Below are 18,669 nucleotides of genomic sequence, written 5' to 3'. Positions count from 1 at the left end.
TAATATTTGTGAAACAGTTTTTTTAAAAAAATAATATATACTGCTCAAAAAAATAAAGGGAACACAAGATAAGATATCCTACTATTAAATACAGTACATTGTGTTGTTTAAGTGTTCCCTTTATTTTTTCGAGCAGTATATTTTCTTTACTTCATTATATGCTGATAAATAATTTATTTAAAATGATATTTCTTTTTCTTCTTTTTTAATATATATATATAGCTGCCAAATTTTAAAGTATTGAGTCATTCCCCAATGTCTGATGCCTCCATCACCTTTGAATGCAAGCCACAGTCTCCTTTTGATGGAAGTCCAGATCAGGAAGATTTGAGTGACTTGGTGACAATCTCTGACTTGGCCAGTGTGAGCCTGGCCCATAAGGACCATCAGAATGTGCTATCTGTGGAGGTACCCAGTGACATTGTGCAGAATATGATAACCTGCCATAATGGGATGCAGGACGATGGGGGTGGGGGTACTGGGGTAAAAAAGAAACGAAAGAAAAAAGAGCTGGGGCAGCAAGAGCTGGGCAATGAGAGAGAAGTAAAACCAAAGAGGAAAAGAGAACTTAAGGAACCAAAAGATCCCCCAAAGCCCAAGGAGCCCAAAAAGCCCAAGGAGCCCAAGCAGGAAGGGGCCAAGAAACCCAGGAAGCCTCGGGAGCCTAAAGTCCCAAAGGAGTCCAAAGAGAAGAAGAACATCTTAGAGACTTCCTCCAAAGCAAAGCCCAAGAAATCCAGGTTGGTATGGCTCTGGATGCTTTTATGTGTCTTAATTGCTCATTTAGCTGCTTATCTGGCAGTAGTTTTCTTCTAGTGGACTTTGAACATGATGAGTCTTTAGTGGTATAGCTGAGTTTATCCTAGAAAAGCATTAGTGCAACATCCTTGAATTAAGCTTGTCAAGGAAGTTATCTTGGTGCATTTTTCTCTTCCTGTGGAAGAGTTTCCAGAATTCCAGTGCCTGGGGAAATTCTTCCAGAGGATAATTGAATAGAGAAACCCTTCCGTTGTACATACATCTACACATATAAATAAGGAACCTTTTGAAATACAGTAGATAGGAGTGATAATGCAAAGTTACAAGGTTATTTCATGCATTTTCATATTATATTACTATACTGCTAGAAAATATATTTGCAGTGCATGTTGCAGGATCTGATATTAGAAGCATATGGGTACTGTTCACAAAATTCATAGATGCTACCACAATTAATTGTTACTAATTTGGAATCATATAACTGCCTTCTTGATGTAGCTGTTAAAGCTCCTTTTATGTTTTTCTCTCTGTGAGGGAAATTAAATGGAATTTTAATGGAATTATAGTACCTGTTTTCCATTTCATTTTCTCTGTTGCTCATTGTAGTTAGTCACAGTGCTATGGAAATTGCTTGTTGATGGTCAGCTGGGAAAAAAATCTAATTGGCTTTGCCTGTGGATGTCCATGGGGGGCAAGGGATATAATCATGTTTGTGGTGATGTTAGCATGCAAATGCCACGGTTTAATTGTACGAGATCGCAATGCACAAGTACATAAAAATACCATATGCATGATGATACAATCCATGATTAGCTGTACCTTAAACTGTAAGATTGCCCATGCATAGCATGTTCTACTAGAGAGCAGGTCCTAACCTCTGTACATATGAAAGTGATCTAATTCTATTTTGGTTGACTTGGCAGTAATATCTTGTGTTGAATGTCACATACAAGGGTTTGAACAGAATAAATAAATAAAATTCTATTTGTGATCAATAACTGGATTCACTAAAGCTTGCTTTTCTGTGAGATCCTTTTGCATAATGACTTGGAAGTCTAAGTGGGACATGAATATTAGCCTATTTGTCCAACATTATTCCCTTATCAAATTTGGTAAAAATTGAATAAAACAAATTGTTGTCCTACAGTTACTTGATGACAGAAGCAGAGATAAAACCCAGTTTCCAAATGTTGCTGTGAAGCAATTCCTTTTAAAATGTTTCACAAACTTCCAAAATGATATGAACCTCCTTTATGTTTTTAGTGGTATTAAGCCATGATAGAGAAAAGTTTACGCCTTGGTATTACATTTCTGCATATGTAAACTAGTTGTTTATTTATGAAGGAGTTGCTGATTTTGAGAGAAATTCAGATAACTCATAGTTATTTCAAACCTTTGCTTCTTGGTCTTCCTTTTATTGGCTGATATTGGCAGAGCTGATAACTTGTTTCACTTAATATTGTTTGTATGATTAAAATTAAAATATAGTGCTTGATTTGACAAGGATTACTAATTTGTGCTATGTAAAATTTTAAGCCTCATAAGTATGTGTACTGGTATTTCTTGTAACAGTATTAGTGGGTATCACTTAAATGAAAAAAATGTTATCTCCTTTTCTGCAGTAGCCAGAGGCTGATAATAGTTACTTTTATAGGACAGTTTTTATGGACATTCAGCAGGTTTTATATAAAAGAAATATCATGAGAGTGGAATTGAAAGAGGTTTGAAAGCACACAGTGTAGGTTTAAGTATGAAACTAAAGGATAACTGTGTAACATTCCTGAATATCAAAGAGTTTTCATCACTCTCATCTTGAAATACATTCAGCCCAACTCGCTTGGAGAAACCAACTAGATTAGTTGGGCCAGGATATATTAGGCTGTCCTTACAAGGCTCTACATACATCCCTGTGCTAAACCAATTGATACTGGCATCAATCTGGAGAAATTTAACTGAGCAGCAATTCAGACCAAAGGACGGTATTTTAAAATCTTGGGTAAGGAGCAGAACTGAAAAAAAGTAAATGGTTCTGGAAGAAGCAAAATATTGGAATTTGTTCGGATCTTTATTACAGCATTTTCTTCACGGAGTTCTCCAGATTGCTGTATCAGTGGCCTTTTCTTGCTGTGAGGCCCTTTTGCCTTCTTACTAAAATCAGAACAGCACCACATTATAAATACCATCTGAAGTTTATGGAAAACAAAGAGAATTTGGTTAATCTTGAAGAGGCTCTGTGAAAGAAGTATTCTCAGCCACATATATTTATAATGGTTTCTCTTCTAGCCATATGAACAGATAATAAGAATGTTAAAAAAATCTTATTGTACTAGATAATTAAATGCTTGTCAATGAGCCTTAAGATTGCTGCAAACTGTCATGGTGTCTGTGGCCAATTTGCTGTTAACAAACTGATCACTGTTGCTATTTCAGGATTGAGGAACCTGGATCCATGTCCATTCATTCCTTCACAAAACGTGTTCAAAAATACATAGTTGAGGATTGTTCCTTTCAAAATGTCAGAGTAAAAAGTATATGCAAATAGAGCCATTGCTGCAAACTCTATAAGCATCTGGTAATTGTGGCATAATCTCCTCTAAATCATTTCTAATCATAGTGAGCTTCAACATCTATGAGTGGAATGGTTGCTAATTGTAACTACAGCACCAATGTCTGGGGGCTTATTGAAAGCACCAGCAGCACTGCACTTCCACAGCTTCTAATGCAATTAGAAGCATGTCATCGGCTCACACCTGCCCTAGAAAGTTACATTATGAAAATTATTCTTTACATATATATAGCAAATAGCAATGTTCTATAAAATTGCAGCATAAAGATCTGATGTGAAAATAATATCAAAACAGATAAATTGCATTTTATGAAACAAGTTGCAAAACTGTACCTCAGATTAAAATGCAGATACTAAAGATCAATTTTATTGTTGATTTCTTCATCATTGGTGCTAACTCTTCTGTTTCATGTTTGATATAAATGCTGGTATCAGATAACTGAAAACAAACAAATGTAAATCTGCCTACTATCTAACTGTGCTTTGCACATATTGATGCACTAGCACAATCATTGTTAAGCAAAGGATATTAGACTCTTATTTTCTTCCATTTGATATTAAAGTGGACTATGTTTTGAGTGATGTTGAAGAAGATACCCATTCAAAACTAGACATTCATCAGAGAAGCACTGTAGAAAACTGAACTGACATGATTAAGTACTCAGGTTGTATGTACAGAAGATCCCTTTTCTTTAATACATGTTTTATGAATGAAATACTGCAAGTACAGAAGTTTATGTACTTGCAGTTGATCTCTGATCAGGAGGAGATGAAAGTTTCACCAGTTTAAGCTTGCAAGAGAAATTGATTTGACTAGCATAAAGACTGAGTATAAAGAAGGAAATATTGTCACTTACAAGACAGTTACTGGAAAACTGATTGTTCAAATCATAGAGGATGAAAGGATGAAATGCCTAGTGGTTGAGGCACTTGGTATAGATCCACATTGAACACTGTGAATGTTCTCTGGAACGAAATATAGTCTTGGTGACATAAAATATTGAATTGAAGATACTTTTTCAAAAAGCAACTGGGTTTTGTTTTTTTGCTTGAAGAACTAAAGGAGCTTCTTGGATAAGAAACGAAACATCTTCAAGCAAGAAACAAAAAAAACAAAAAACAAAATCCAGTTGCCTTTTGAAAAAGCACCTTTGGGACAACCATGACAGAAAATCTCCATATACATAAAATATTAAAAGATTTTTACAATTAGAGAGGATTCCTTGCATTTCCATTTTCTGAAGATTTGAATTACACATTATGCTTCCAGTCTGTAAATTTATTGCATATATGCAGAGCTTATTTGTAAATGTGTAAGTATATACCTCAGAGAATCAGTATTGTCTCAGACTGCTCACAGCAGCTAGTACACAGCTGCTACTGTATATGAAGCCACTACAAGACATTCCTTTTTAACTTGCTAAATCCATATCTATGTAAATTCTAACCAAACCAGCCAATTTTTATACCACTGATGAATTTTTAGGTTCCACAGCACTGGGCCTGACATTCTGAGAAAAAGAACAAGGGGTTCATTCAGTGTGGCTACAAAATAGTAGACTGTTGGCAGCAGTTTGTGGGTAACCTCTTCCCAGACCATCATCCATTATATTCAGAGTGTGTGAAAACTAATACTTTTCCGTTTTTCCCCCCAAAGAACATCAAATATGATGACAAATAGAAATAGAGCAACAGTTATTCTCTTGCAGAAGTGCCGCATATCAGTGATAAAAAATAATAATTTACAGGTGATATGCTATGGGTATGGGGTATTTAGATCATTTTAATTTGATTTAGCTACCTTTTTTACAATATGCACAACTGCTAGACATATTTTTCAGAAACAAAATAGAAAAATACTCCACAGTTAAACGGCCTTGTTTCTCCCCCCCCCATTGGAATTTTTATACATCTTGAGGGAAATATTATAACTGACTTTTACTTCCATTTATGACAATGGATAATGGACTCTCACTGTTAACATCAGATAATTTGTAATCCAATTAGCATAGCTCTTTTTCAATCCTAATTCTCTTTGAAGAACACCCAAATGAGTTAAATCACTTGTCTATTATATTCATAATTTCCCAGTCATCTTTCCCCAAACCCTGTTTGTTTCTTTGTTTAAACTATCCCATTTTCTATTGCACAGTTAACTTTACAGCATGAATTCTTTACGAGGAATTTACTTCTGCATGGAATTTAAGGAAATTCATGATTTTGGTCACTGCTAACTTCTCTATCCCCATGTTTTCCCCCCAAATAATTGGGTAAAAATTAAAAGTATCTTCCCTAATACCAGTTCAGAAGAAAATGTTTGTTTTCACCTCTAGTTCTTTGTTGAGTTTAGTTATTTTCTATTCACACTTACTTGCTATATTTGTATTCTGCCTTTCATTCAGAAACTCAAGAAGGAGCTAGTATGGACTATGGGTCTTAATCAGATAAATAAATAGCATGAGAATAGGGAAAAACCTAATAGCATGATCTAGTTATCAGTTGAAAAGACATCAGTTGAGAAGTAACATTATGGCATATATCTTTTAGAGTATTCAAAACATTTGTATTTTAGAATTGAAACTGGACAAAATGGTTTACTTAATCTCAAGTAGCTTTTTGTTGGGTCTTTGGTATTCTCTGAGCTTGGTTGTTTATTTGAAGATACCTACCCAACTAGGTAGCATCATCAGTGCTAGAGAGGGGTGACATTTGCTTTTTGCTAGGATTATAGGAAGTTAAATAAAATATTGACTAGAGTTCATTTTGGGTAAAAGATGAATTTAACTATGGCATTACAGGTAGTCCTTGAGTTATGAATGTAATGGAGCCTGCCAATTACATTTGTAGAATTCATAGGAGTGAATGGTGTAACTCGAACGCGATCACTCCCTGCTTTCACCCACACATTCACTAATCAAATGCACGGGTCATTAAGTGTACATGAGGTATCTCAGGGTGCGAAAGGCAATGGGGGGCCTAGTGCAGGCATGAGTCCACTGTGTCCAGCCACCAAAGCTTCCCCCAACCAACGAAGAAACCCCATGCTCCTCTTTCCACCACTTGGGGTCCAAAGCTGCTTGGGCCTTTTCTCCCCGCATTGAGAGCCCCGCATTTCCCATGCTTGCCTGCATGGCCTTGAGTGCTGGAGCCCTTGTCCAGCCAAATAGAGAAATGCCAGACTGGTCTCTCCCCTTCCCCATCAAGCCCCACCCTCTCTCACAAGCAGGCGCAGTCCTGCTCCACCACTTGCTGGAGTGCCAAACCTGCCTGGGTTTCACAAATTGCACTGCCACGGAGCTGGAGAGCTTGGTGTATCACCGCTCTGCTCCCCTCGCTTGCCAAAAGTACTCCTTTTCCAAATTGCAAGAGGGGCTCCTAAACAACCCTACTCTCCAACTCCGTTGTGTTTCTCCGCCGTCACAGAGCTGAAGAGCTTGGCGTACCACCCCCCAGCTCTCCTTGCTTTGTAGTTAGTACTTGCTGCTCCTGTTTGGACACGAGCAGGAAGAAACCACCAAGAGGAAGCTGGCTGACCCCAACTAGCTTCTAGATTAGAAGGAATGAGGCTTGGCCAGCTCGGTTCTGCTCCCTTCCCCACAGCCTTGCTGCAGGATCTCCTAAATGGAGATTTTGTAGAGGTGTGGGGTGCAGTAATACTTTTGCAGCTTTGCATAGTGCAGGTTGGCGCAACCAGCTTGCCACTTGTTGCAAGTATGAGTCCTCCAGTTTGTAATCCCATTCATGGCCTCTGCCTCTAACCTGGAACCGGAGGCAGCCCAGAAATTGACCTCAAACATCTGGGCAAAGCTCCTCCTTGTGCTCCATTTAATCCTGGTTCCCATCCAAGCAAGAATGGGATTGGAAATAACTTCCATTGCCTGACCTTGGCTGTGCCACTTAAACAACGCTGCGTTGCAAATGGAAGAAACATGCAGGGAAACCAAAGAAGTTGTGGGACTAAAAAAAAAAAGTTTAATCAGACCTTCCAACCTCACAAATCAGAAGAAGAAAAAGATTGCCAATTATACTTTACATGATTACGTTAATAATGTGTTAGTCATAGCCATTATTTTTGGTTTACCTGGTTACTTATAAGTGGAAATTTTCCAATTAAATGGAAGAAGGGGGCGATGTAAGTAAAGAAACTTGCATACGAATGCAGTATTTTAAGAGGGCCTGTATCTTGCTAAATGTCTTATATTAAAAACCAATTTCTGTAGACTGATCAGTTTTGGTTGTGAACTTGTACATGTCATATTTTTATATGTGTTCTGTTTACAGAGGCTCAGAAATAATAGTTGTGTGAAATAGTTTCCTCAAAAGAATGTTGGCTGGAAATCAATGTGAGCAGCCCAAAGTTCTTCTAAGTACTTTTTTCCAGACTAAAATTGAGTATTTGAATATGTATTGCTCAGTTTTGGAGAGAGTAATCCCAAATGGTGTTTGGATAAGCCAGGTGTGTCAAAACTGCCGGCTCATGGGCCGGATGCATCATAGCAAAACCGTGCCCACCCCATTGCCATCAGTGGCAAAAAAAAGTCACGATACGTCACGTGACATTGCGAGTTTGACACCCCTGAGGTAAGCAGAAAAGAGTGCAGTAGAAAGAGAACCCTCACAAAGACATTGCTTCTCCATAGTATTTTGAATTTGGCTATTGACTGCAAAAGGCATGATACTTTCTGAAAAACCAGAACAAAAAGATTGTCATGGTAGTTTTGGGGTAAAACATGAATGACAGATACTGAGTTCAGTGATACTTGCTGTGATACTATAATGCTATTCATTTGTACCTGCAGTATGGAGCAAGGACCAACTCCTGTTGAAAAGAAGAAGAAAGGAAAAAGGAAAAATGACACGTCACTTGATAGTTTAGAATTGGATCAAGGCCTACTTTCATTGTCTGGACAAAACCTTGAGGAATCTGTTGACTCAGTTGACAGTCAGGTATACTTGAATCTTGAATCTTTATGGACATGAAACAATCTAATGTTGCTACAGTTTTCTCATGAGAACAACCAATTTATGTTTCGTTAGTTCCTATTGTTTTTTGGTTCTGCTTGTTAGGATCCCACAAAGATGCACCTGTATATTAGCTTGTTCACAGAACTGAAAGTATGGAAAGTCATCAAATTGTAGTCATTCAAATAAGGACTTTTTAAAACAAAAAATGTAAGATTCTTTCTAGACACAGTTTAGTGCAGTGGTTAAAGTATCAGGCTAGACGTGGGGAGACTGAGAGTTCTGCTACACCTTAGGCACAAAGCCAACTGACCCTGGGCCAGTCACTCACTCTCAGTCCTAGGAAGAAGGCAATGGCAAACCACTTCTGAAACGATACCAAGAAAACTGCAAAGACTTGTCCAGGTACTCGGCAGGAGTAAAAAATTGACATAAATGAGATTGTGTGTGTGCTCTGTCTCTCTCCCTCCCTCCCTCCCTCCCTCCCTCCCTCTCGTATAAATAATTGATATACTTATGCAGAATGGTTTTGCTAACCTAGAAATGAAAAATTGCATACTTTTAAAAATTATAATAGCTCACTGCTCACAGTGTGAATAATCTTAAGTATCATAAGGATAAACTCCTATTCTTAGTGTTTCATCCTACTGGGAGGATGAAGTTTTCAGATAATTTCCCTTTTCATCTAGGAAAGGAAAAAGCTAGAAGTTTGTGACTTATACATACATACATATATACATGCCCATTATTCTATAACCTGTTGGAATATACAATGTTACATAGGGTACAAGAAAAAGGTAAGAAATTTTAAGCCAAAGAATTAAAACTGTAAAAAAGGGAGAACTAATTTATACCACACACTGTCTATGGAAATTCTCAATCATCCAGGTCATGGTTGTCCCAAAGGTGCTTTTTAAAGAGGCAACTGAACTTTGTTTTTCTTTGAAGACATTTTGCTTCTCATCCAAGAAGCTTCTTCAACTCTGACTGGATGATGGGGAATGGAAGAATTTGTATCTATGTCAAAATTGAACAGCCTTCTCTCAATAGAGGGGGAGGGATACAACATCATCTATCTTCAGTGTATAACAGTTCCAAGAAGGCTTCACACACATTTGCACCACTCAGGTGACTGTGAGGACACAGACAAACCCCCAAGTGGCCTCAACAACTCTAAAAGAATGCAAATGACCAGCTGTCTACAAGGAATATAAATCCTTCCATTCCCCACCATCCAGTCAGAGCTGAAGACGCTTCTTGGATAAAAGCAAAACGTCTTCAAAGAAAAACAAAGTCCAGTTGCTGCTTGAAAAAACACCTTTGGAATATACCACACACTATATTTCCCTGCATTTTTCCAACTTTTCAGACCATTCTCACTTCCACCACATCCCTACACTAATTTACGCATTAGCAATAGCAATAGTACTTAGACTTATGTACTGCTTCACAATGCTTTAGAGCCCTCTCTAAGTGGTTTACAGAGTCAGCATATTGCCCCCAACAATCTGTGTTCTCATTTTACCAACCTCAGAAAATGGAAGGCTGAGTCAATCTTGAGCCAGTGAGAATTGAACTACTGTCAGTCAGCCAAATCAGCCTGCAATACTCCATTCTAAACACTGCACCACCGTGGCCGTTTGCCTTTAGTTGTCTGAAATTTTTACCACATGTTCTCTTTCCTCTCTAGCTGTTAAATCTTCCACCCTATATTTGTTTTGCAATTCTGTCTTAATTCCTTCTCTATATGGTGTTACGTGTAACTTTCCATATTTTCCCTCTTAAGCAGAACTATGACTTGAACTACAAGATGAACGGCATATAAATTTTAATAAATAATAATAACTATCTTAATTCTTGATAAATAATTTTCAGATGCTTGTTGCATTATTCAGATTTGCAGCACACCATTCAGTTTAATGTGTGCACATTTTCATGTTCCCAATCAGCAGATCTCTGTTGCCACAAGCATTCCATAAATTCACAAAACAACCACTTTTCATAAAAGTGTGTTCACCATATGCTCACTGTATTATCCTGACTTGCAGTCATGTGAATGGGCCTTTACAGATAAAGCATAACAAAGACATCCCTTCACATTGCTTTAGTTCACCTATCACTTTAAGATACATTGAAGTTGCTTTGGCTTAGCTTCACTTATGAACCTAGCTCAAAGTAGTTAATAATTTTAATATTTTATTTGACTTAGGCGATTGATTCAAATGCAGAACATTTCAGTTTGCATATTCATTTGTGATTTCTCAAGGGTTGAATCATGAAGTAAACAACAGACAAGAAGAACTATTGGATTCATTGGTATTGATCAGACAGAGCTGAAGTTAGGTAGGAGAGGCATTCCATAGGGAATTTTCTGAAACTGCTATATTAAAAGATCAGTTGATGTAAAGAGAATCATCTGAAAGTGATTTCTGAATTGAGCAGTGTGTTTACTTAAAGAATATATGCAGTATGCAGGAACAGTGAGTGGCTCAAATATGACTCCAGGAAAGACAGAAAGTGCCAAAAACAAACTTCTCTTTCAGAATTTAGATAAGCTGGCAAGCAGTTTTTAGGATTGGTACTTTTCTACCTTTCTCTGCTGTTCAGAACTGCCTAGGGGATTGGCGAAGTATTCTAGGAGCAGGTGATGATGGAACAGAAATGTAATTTATTATGAAAAAGAAAGGATCTAAAAAAGTAGGAAGAGAGAAACACACACACAGAGTGGTTTTTTTTAGTCCTGAAAATATTTATTCATTTCTTGCCTTATGTCTTAACTTGTCTATGGCTTGGCTTATGTTTGGGGCTTTTCAGCATGCATGAAACAGTAGTACATAGCAGGATGGCTACATAGATTTGGCATCATATTTATTCTTGGGGTGGGATGTTCAAACTTTTGAAGCTAAATCATATGTCTGTCTTACAGCATTTTGTTTAGTTCAGGCTCCTGGTGCCCTAATTTTTCACTAGCTGGCAACATATTGGCCAAATCTAAGCAATGTGTGTTTCTTTGTATAACCTGGACAAGTGCTGGATTTCAATTAAGCAGTATTGTATATATCTCTTCTACCATGTTTGTTTTTGCTATGCAGAAGCGCCGTTCTGGACGCCAGGTGAAGCGTAGGAAGTACAATGAAGACTTGGATTTCAAGGTAGTTGATGATGATGGTGAAACAATAGCTGTGCTGGGTGCTGGCCGAGCTTCTGCACTTTCTGCATCTACCTTGGCTTGGCAAGCAGAGGTATGGCTGGGACAACTAGGAAACAAAACTTAATTCCATCTAGAAAATCCATTTGCTTGTGAACTCATAGCACAGTAGACATGCAAATTCATGTTTGCAGCAATTTGAAAAGAATTACATGTATCTTGAGTAAAATCAGTGGTGTTTAAACTGAATTCTTGTACAGTGCATTTATTTGTAACAAATTCCCAATTGAGGATATCACATGTGGTGATGTACCAGAAAAATGCAGCATTAACCTTTATGTAATTTTAAATTATCTTAAATAAATGAATCATTTATCTGATTATTTTCTGTCATTTGGAATGTAATAATGTATACATACACAGAAGCAGTTCTTATGTAATTTACTACCAAATAAGTATTTCCCAAATGAAATTCTAATCTGATTTTGATTTCTCAGTATTTCTTCCATTTTAGAACATTTCTTAAAGTAGTTTTTTTATGTAATCTCCCCATCACAAGACCCATCCCCAGCCTCTCACTGATGACTTACCCCTGACCCATTGATAATTCACACCCTCCGAGGACCCTGACCGGAAGTAACCTCCCCATCACAAGATCCATCACAAGCTTCTCTCTGATGATTCATCACAAGACCCTCACTTGACACACCCACACCTGAAGCCCTTATAAATAGAAGAGCACTGACTCAGACATCCCCTAAACACTGCTGAAGATGTTATCTAGCCTGGTAACGAAATGTTCGGAAACCAACCCACGAGCTTGGAGAGAGAACTTTCACCCTCATGGTTCTTTATATTTAATTATAAGCAAAGATTGCTAATTGTGATAAGCTTGTATTATAACTAAACAACATAAAGATTTCTTAACAGTTTGTTGTAGTGGTTAAGGCATCCCATTGGGAACTGGGAGACTTAGGCACAAAATAAACTGGGTGACTTTGGACCAGTCTTTCTCTTAGGAAGCAAACCATTTCAAAATTTGCCCAATAAAACTGCAGGAACATGTCCAAGCACTCGCCAGGACTCAGTACTGACTCAACAAACCCCCCACACACACCTTATTTATTTATTTATTAGATTTTTTTATCCTGCCTTTATTACTTTATAGGTAACTCAAGGAGGTGAACATATGCACTGTAAAACTCTGTCCTTCTCCTATTTTCCCCACAAGAATAATCCTGTGAGGAGGGTTGGGCTGGAAGAGATACAGAGCAAGTGTGCAAGTAACAGAAATACATATGTAAAATAAATTCAGTTCTTAAGCTGATAGCTTGTTTTCAGTGATTGCCTTTAGTAATCTTGAGACACTCTCATCCACTTTATCTGCCACTTTCTTTTTATATGAGAATATATAATAAGACCATTAGAATAGACAAGACCAGAACAGAATTGTACATTGCATATAAGTAGTCAGTATAGTCTACCATTAATAACCACTACTTCAGCCTCTGTTTAAAGTTAACAATGGTACCAAACAAGGTGACTTACAGTCGATCCTCAAAGTTGTGGCCGTCACAATATCCTGATGGTGATGTCTTTATGATTTGGGCACTTGGCAACCAGCTCACAATTAGGATGGTCACAATATCCTGCGGTCACATGACTGAACCTAACAGTCGTCCATCAAAGTCAGTGGGGAAGCTATCAAATGGCAATCATGTGATTTCACATGACAAGTACCCAATCTGTTAATTCCAGGAGCTGTCTTGAAATGTTGAACTTCCAACTTTTAATGTGCATTGCTTTAAAACACTAAATGCCAGCTAAACTCCCTTCTCCATGTCTCCGGCTCCATAGGAACCTCCTGAGGACGATGCCAACATCATTGAGAAAATTCTTGCCTCCAGAATGGTGCAGAAAGAGGTCAGAGCCTCCCTTGTCCTCAATTCCTTTATGAGCTATTGTTCTATTGGAAGGAAGAATCTCATTGTAAAAATTGGTATTATAAGAAGATGCTGTAAATTATTTACTTTATCATAATTTATTTCCTATAGTAATATGATAATGAATAGTAGGACTATTATGTTTGGAGCTTAGCTTCTTCATGCAGTGAATGATTCTCTGGAGTTTGGAAGTCCTGTTGGAAGCAGGGGCAAGTCTTCCGTCTGAAGCTCAGGGCGGGGGATATTGTTCTCTATTTGCTTAAAGTGGGTGCTTAAATTCAGAATGCAACTGATGGCAAAATTGTGCCTCAAAAGTTGTCTCCCCTCGCCAATTCCAGTATGTAAGTGGATATTCAGATCTGAAACATATTCTCTGCTGCCATGATTTATTCCCTAACATCACTTGCTGATGAAGCAATTATTTATGTTTAGGACTGCAAGCTCTGGGATAAAAGAAGGGTGGGTTTTTTTTTAGAGAAATTCTATATCAGTTGGCTGTATTATATTAGTAAATAGAGTGAAAACTGGATGAAAATAAGTTTGATGTAATAAAATTGGTGCCTGTGCATGGGTGTGAGTGTATCACCAATTTTGATTGAAGCCTGGGTAGAATCAAACAGCACCTGATAAAAGCCATTTGAGAGATCTGCTGTCTTTCCCCACATGCCCACTTAAGTTTGTAACTAATAAAGCCACAATGAAATAGCTTCCACGCTCTTCTGTCTTTTATTTTAATCTGTTTTGCTTTATGAAAGGGTCTAGAACAGTGATGGCGAACCTTTTAGAGATCGAGTGCCCAAACTGCAACCCAAAACCCTCTTATTTATTGCTGGGTACCAGGTGGGCGTGGCCTACTGGGTGGGTGTGACTCGTGGTCATGGAAGATTGGGTGGGTATGGCCAAGGTGGGTGTGGTCATCTCAATGTTGCTTGTGGGGAGGGACACATGTGGGGAGTAGCTGGTTGAAGAGGGACAGTTGCCACCTATGAGGCATGGCGCGGGTGCCCACAGGGAGGGCTCTGAGTGCCGCCTCGTGACACCTGTGCCATACGTTCGCTACCACTGGTCTAGAAGGTCAGATATTTGCCCATTATATTATAATCTTGAATGAGCCAATAATATTATTTCAATATAGATTTAGAGCTTTTTCTCATGGTCAGTTCAGTTTTAGTTTTATTATTTTAAAATGTTTTCAGTATTTTTAATTGTATTTTTTTTTTTAATTGTAACTGCCCAGAATCATTGACTGAGATGGGCAGCTATAGAAATTGATTGATTGATTGAATGGATGGATGGATAAATAAATAAATAAATAAATAAATAGAGAAACTGAGAAATAGAGCAATAAAAAAAGATAAATAAATAATATATAATGGATGCTAAGCATTAATGGGTATTATATATCTATATAATTAACAAACAAACAAACAAACAAACAAATAATTGTTGTTCCAGATTTATCCTGGAGGAGCAACTTATGAACAGGAAGAGTTCTATGTAAAGTACCGCAATTTGTACGTATAGCATGTGTTTGTCTTATCAATGTGCTACGTACTGTTCTGTTTTGGTTGTCCAAAACATATAAAGTAGCATCTATTTCTTCATACTAGAAGTTGACTGATTTGTCAAATTTGATTTTGCTCAATTTCATATTTTTCCAACTTTAAATTCCTTTTAGCTGATTTCTGCAACGCTTTTCCTAATATTTGAATTTTAGTATTTTTTTTCTTGATTTATATCTTGGGAAAGCATTAGTAATCTAATACATTACATTTTAATGCATATTTCTGACAGAATATGCTTATTTGGTTAATTTTTTCTTAACATTTTAAACATATTAGCTGTAAATTACACTTTTGGAAAGAGATTTTACACACACACACACACACACACACACACACATACTGTGATGCAATTACATACTTGAAGGAAGTGAGATTTGGACAAGTTTGTGTTAAAATGCCAATTATATACATGTCTTTCTGGTTCCTTCTTGATAATCTACCTGATATTCTTTTATTAATTCATAGTTCTTATTTGCACTGTAAATGGGCCACCATGGAGGAGCTAGAAAAAGATCCCCGGATCTCCCAGAAGATTAAACGCTTTCGCAATAAACAGGCCCAAATGAAGCATATTTTCACTGAGGTCAGTAATGAATTTTCCTGGCTGATTTTATGTTCTTTCTCAAAATATTTTTAAAACTCTCTTAACGGGGGCTATTTCTTTTTTGTGGTATTATCAATGTACACAATTAGCGATGTGTATGCATATAAGCAATGCCATTGCTGTAAACTAAAGCAAAACTCTGATTAAAGAGCTGTTGCTAAGGAATGCAGTCATGTAATGTTGCATTTTATAACCAAATTACTTAGCTATGGCAGTCGTGTTCCTATTTGCCATTGTAACTTGAGGACTACCCATATTCACTCTTTGGATTTTATAAACTATTCTGAGTCTATAGGACTTGGTGGATATAATACAGGTAGCCTTCTACTTACAACAGTTCATTTAGCGACCGTTCCAAGTTACAACAGCAGTGAAAAAAGTGACTTATGACCATTTTTGACATGACCATTGCAGCATCCTCATGGTCATGAGTTCAAAATTCAGACACTTGGCAATTGACTCATATTTATGACGGTTGCAGTGTCCCAGGGTCATGTGATCACCTTTTGCAACTTTCTGAGAAATAAAATCAATAGGAAAACCAGATTTACTTAACATCTGTGTTACTAACTTAACAGCTGCAATGATTCACTTAACAGCTGGGGCACGAAAAGTCATAAAATGGAGCAAAATTCATTTAACAAATGTTTTGCTTAACAACAGAAATTTTGGGCTCAATTGAGGTTGTAAGTCAAGCACTACCTGTAAATTTAAATTAATAGATGATAATGAAGATGGTCCATATGGATAAAAGTATAAAAGTATAAAATCATTGTATCCCTGATAGGAGAGAACAGGAAAAGAAAGTTTTGTAGGTTGGCATGTTGCCAGTCAATAGATACCGGAGAATCTTGTTTTTAGAGTGCTCTTTTTCTAACTATCATGTCATTACATGTGATGCTATTGTGGATATATCGTGGAATTGGAATGCAGGAGGTTGATTTTCTCTTGAGCAAGGATAAATAATTGATGTCCTGTTCATTCAGTATGGTAATTTGAAGCTTATCACACTAGCGATTTATATTTCTCACAAAATACTCAAGAATATTGGTTGATTTACGGTTGCTGTTTTTGTTTGGTAATTGCTTCCAACCAGCATCTTGCAAAAGAAATAACTGTTGGCATAAAACTCACTCTTTCCATACAGGTAGCCCTTGGCTTATGTCCATTTATTCAGCAACCATTCAAAGTTATGGTGTCACTGAAAGAATGGACATACTACTGGTTCCCAAAGTTGTAGCAATTGTAGCATTCCATCACGTGATCACATCCAAGGAGCTTGATTGCTCAGCTCATGATTATGATGATCCAGGTAGCTGTGACCAAGTGGTTGCCATTTGTGACTTTTCTTCCCAGCTTCCCACAAGCAAAGTCAATGTGGAAGCTGCAGCAAAGGTCTCAAATTGCTCTGGTAAGTTGTTCTAGCCCGTAGCACCTCCCTGCCTGCTCGCAGCCTCCACCAGCCCTCCCAGGCCCTCCTTGGCTTCTCCCAAATCACATGCATTGGGCCTCCCTAACCTTCCCTGGCCTCCCCCATCTCTCTGGGGCACCCCTGTGATTTTGACCTGGGACTCCAGGACTGCCAGGATTGCCATTGCTATGCTATCCAGTTACATGATGTAGTGCTTTACAACCACATCACTTAGTGACAGCAGTCCTGCTGTCCCAACTGCCATCACAATTTAAGCACTACCTGTAGGAAATTGTAGTTTCATTCTCCAAAATAAAGCATTTTTCTAATTGCAGGATATGGGGAACTGGTTGGGAAAAGGTTAATAAGTGGAAATAAGTTTCAAACTCTTTTTTAAGAAAAGAGGTAAAGTTGGTCTCTTTGAATGCTATCTTCCCTTATATTCTTCAGAGATCCCAATACAGCTCCAGACTCCAAGGAATGTCCTTTCATCTTATGTAACCATCATCCCACTGCTATCTTTTTTTTCTTATATTTAGCTTTTCTTATTTTTGGTGGGAAGTATTGGAGCATTTGGGAGAATTGAGTTTCTGCTCTGACCTGTTACACCTTCATTCTAGATATAAGTAGAATTCACAGTTTCACAAGTGAAGACAAGGAAGTTTGGGTGGAATTGTTTTTTTTAATATTTCTTGATGTTCACACATATATTTTGGTCTTATATTTTAAAGATTGCAACTGAGGAATGTAAGGAAAAATGTCTGACAAAGCTTGTATTTCTACAACTCCAGGGAAGAACCTGCTAAAGAGCCGTTTTGCCTTCAACTCTATTAAAAAATAAAATAATTTGATGGTAGAATTTGCTTCTTTCTTGCTAGTTCAGGAGGCCCAAACACTTACTTCTGTCAGCCTATATGATTTTCTTGTTTCACCATCTGACATGAATTAATAACTTGAGAAACTGATTTTTTCCCTGGATAGGCCTAATATGACTTAATGCATATCTGCTGTTTGGTTCTTATTTTGCCAGCCTGATGAAGACCTATTCAATCCAGATTATGTGGAAGTTGACAGAATCCTAGAAGTGGCTCACACAAAGGACTCCGAAACTGGGGAGGTAGATGTTGTTCTTACCAAGATTGTTATTTGCAATTCACAGTTGCCACTCTCTTGATTTTCATGGCTGACCTCACTCTGGGAAGCAGAGGGAACTTCTTAGCAAAACACAGTGATACAATTCCCTCCCCCCCTCTCACCCCCCCATCTGTCTTTTAATTGCCAAGAGTTTTTCAGCTAAGTAATTGTGAACGTCCATGCAGTTCGTCCTGCTGACTCATTGGAAATAGTGAGTGCTGGAAATAAGAGATTGAAATGTAATCATTGTGTGAGTACAGGACAGAGTTTCTGTAGGATACAATTTTTCTCAAGATCTATCCTTAAGGCTAAAGTAGAGGATGGACAAGATAAATGTCTTGAGAACTTTTCAGTCATGTGTATCTAAATTGCCTCCTTTTTTTCTTAACCATACTCAAGTATAGTCTAGAAAGGGATTTTTCCTCTGAACTGCACAGGTACCATGTAAGGGATATAGTGCCTTGTAGCTTTGGTTTAGAGTTGGTAAGTTCAACACAATCTATGGTGTAGGTCCATGGTGGCAAACCTATGGCACGGGTGCCACAAGTGGCACTCAGAGCCCTCTCTTTGGGCACGC

General features: G+C 37.7%; 1 protein-coding gene across 2 annotated transcripts in view; it reads left to right on the top strand.

The window, feature by feature from the left end:
• CHD6 (chromodomain helicase DNA binding protein 6) overlaps positions 1-18,669 on the top strand; it is a 148,825-nt gene that overhangs the window by 65,320 nt on the left and 64,836 nt on the right. For both annotated transcript variants that reach the window (XM_081325197.1, XM_081325198.1), the window contains exons 5-11: positions 223-740; positions 8,125-8,272; positions 11,380-11,529; positions 13,293-13,358; positions 14,834-14,892; positions 15,409-15,526; positions 17,989-18,075. In XM_081325197.1, coding sequence (XP_081181323.1) covers positions 223-740; positions 8,125-8,272; positions 11,380-11,529; positions 13,293-13,358; positions 14,834-14,892; positions 15,409-15,526; positions 17,989-18,075 — 1,146 coding nt within the window. The remainder of the gene's footprint in view (positions 1-222; positions 741-8,124; positions 8,273-11,379; positions 11,530-13,292; positions 13,359-14,833; positions 14,893-15,408; positions 15,527-17,988; positions 18,076-18,669) is intronic.

This window comes from Vipera berus (assembly GCF_964194415.1).
Source record: "Vipera berus genome assembly, chromosome: 3".
NCBI lineage: Eukaryota > Metazoa > Chordata > Lepidosauria > Squamata > Viperidae > Vipera > Vipera berus.
Note: the sequence above shows the minus strand (reverse complement) of the source record. Positions and strands in the feature narration are given on the sequence as shown.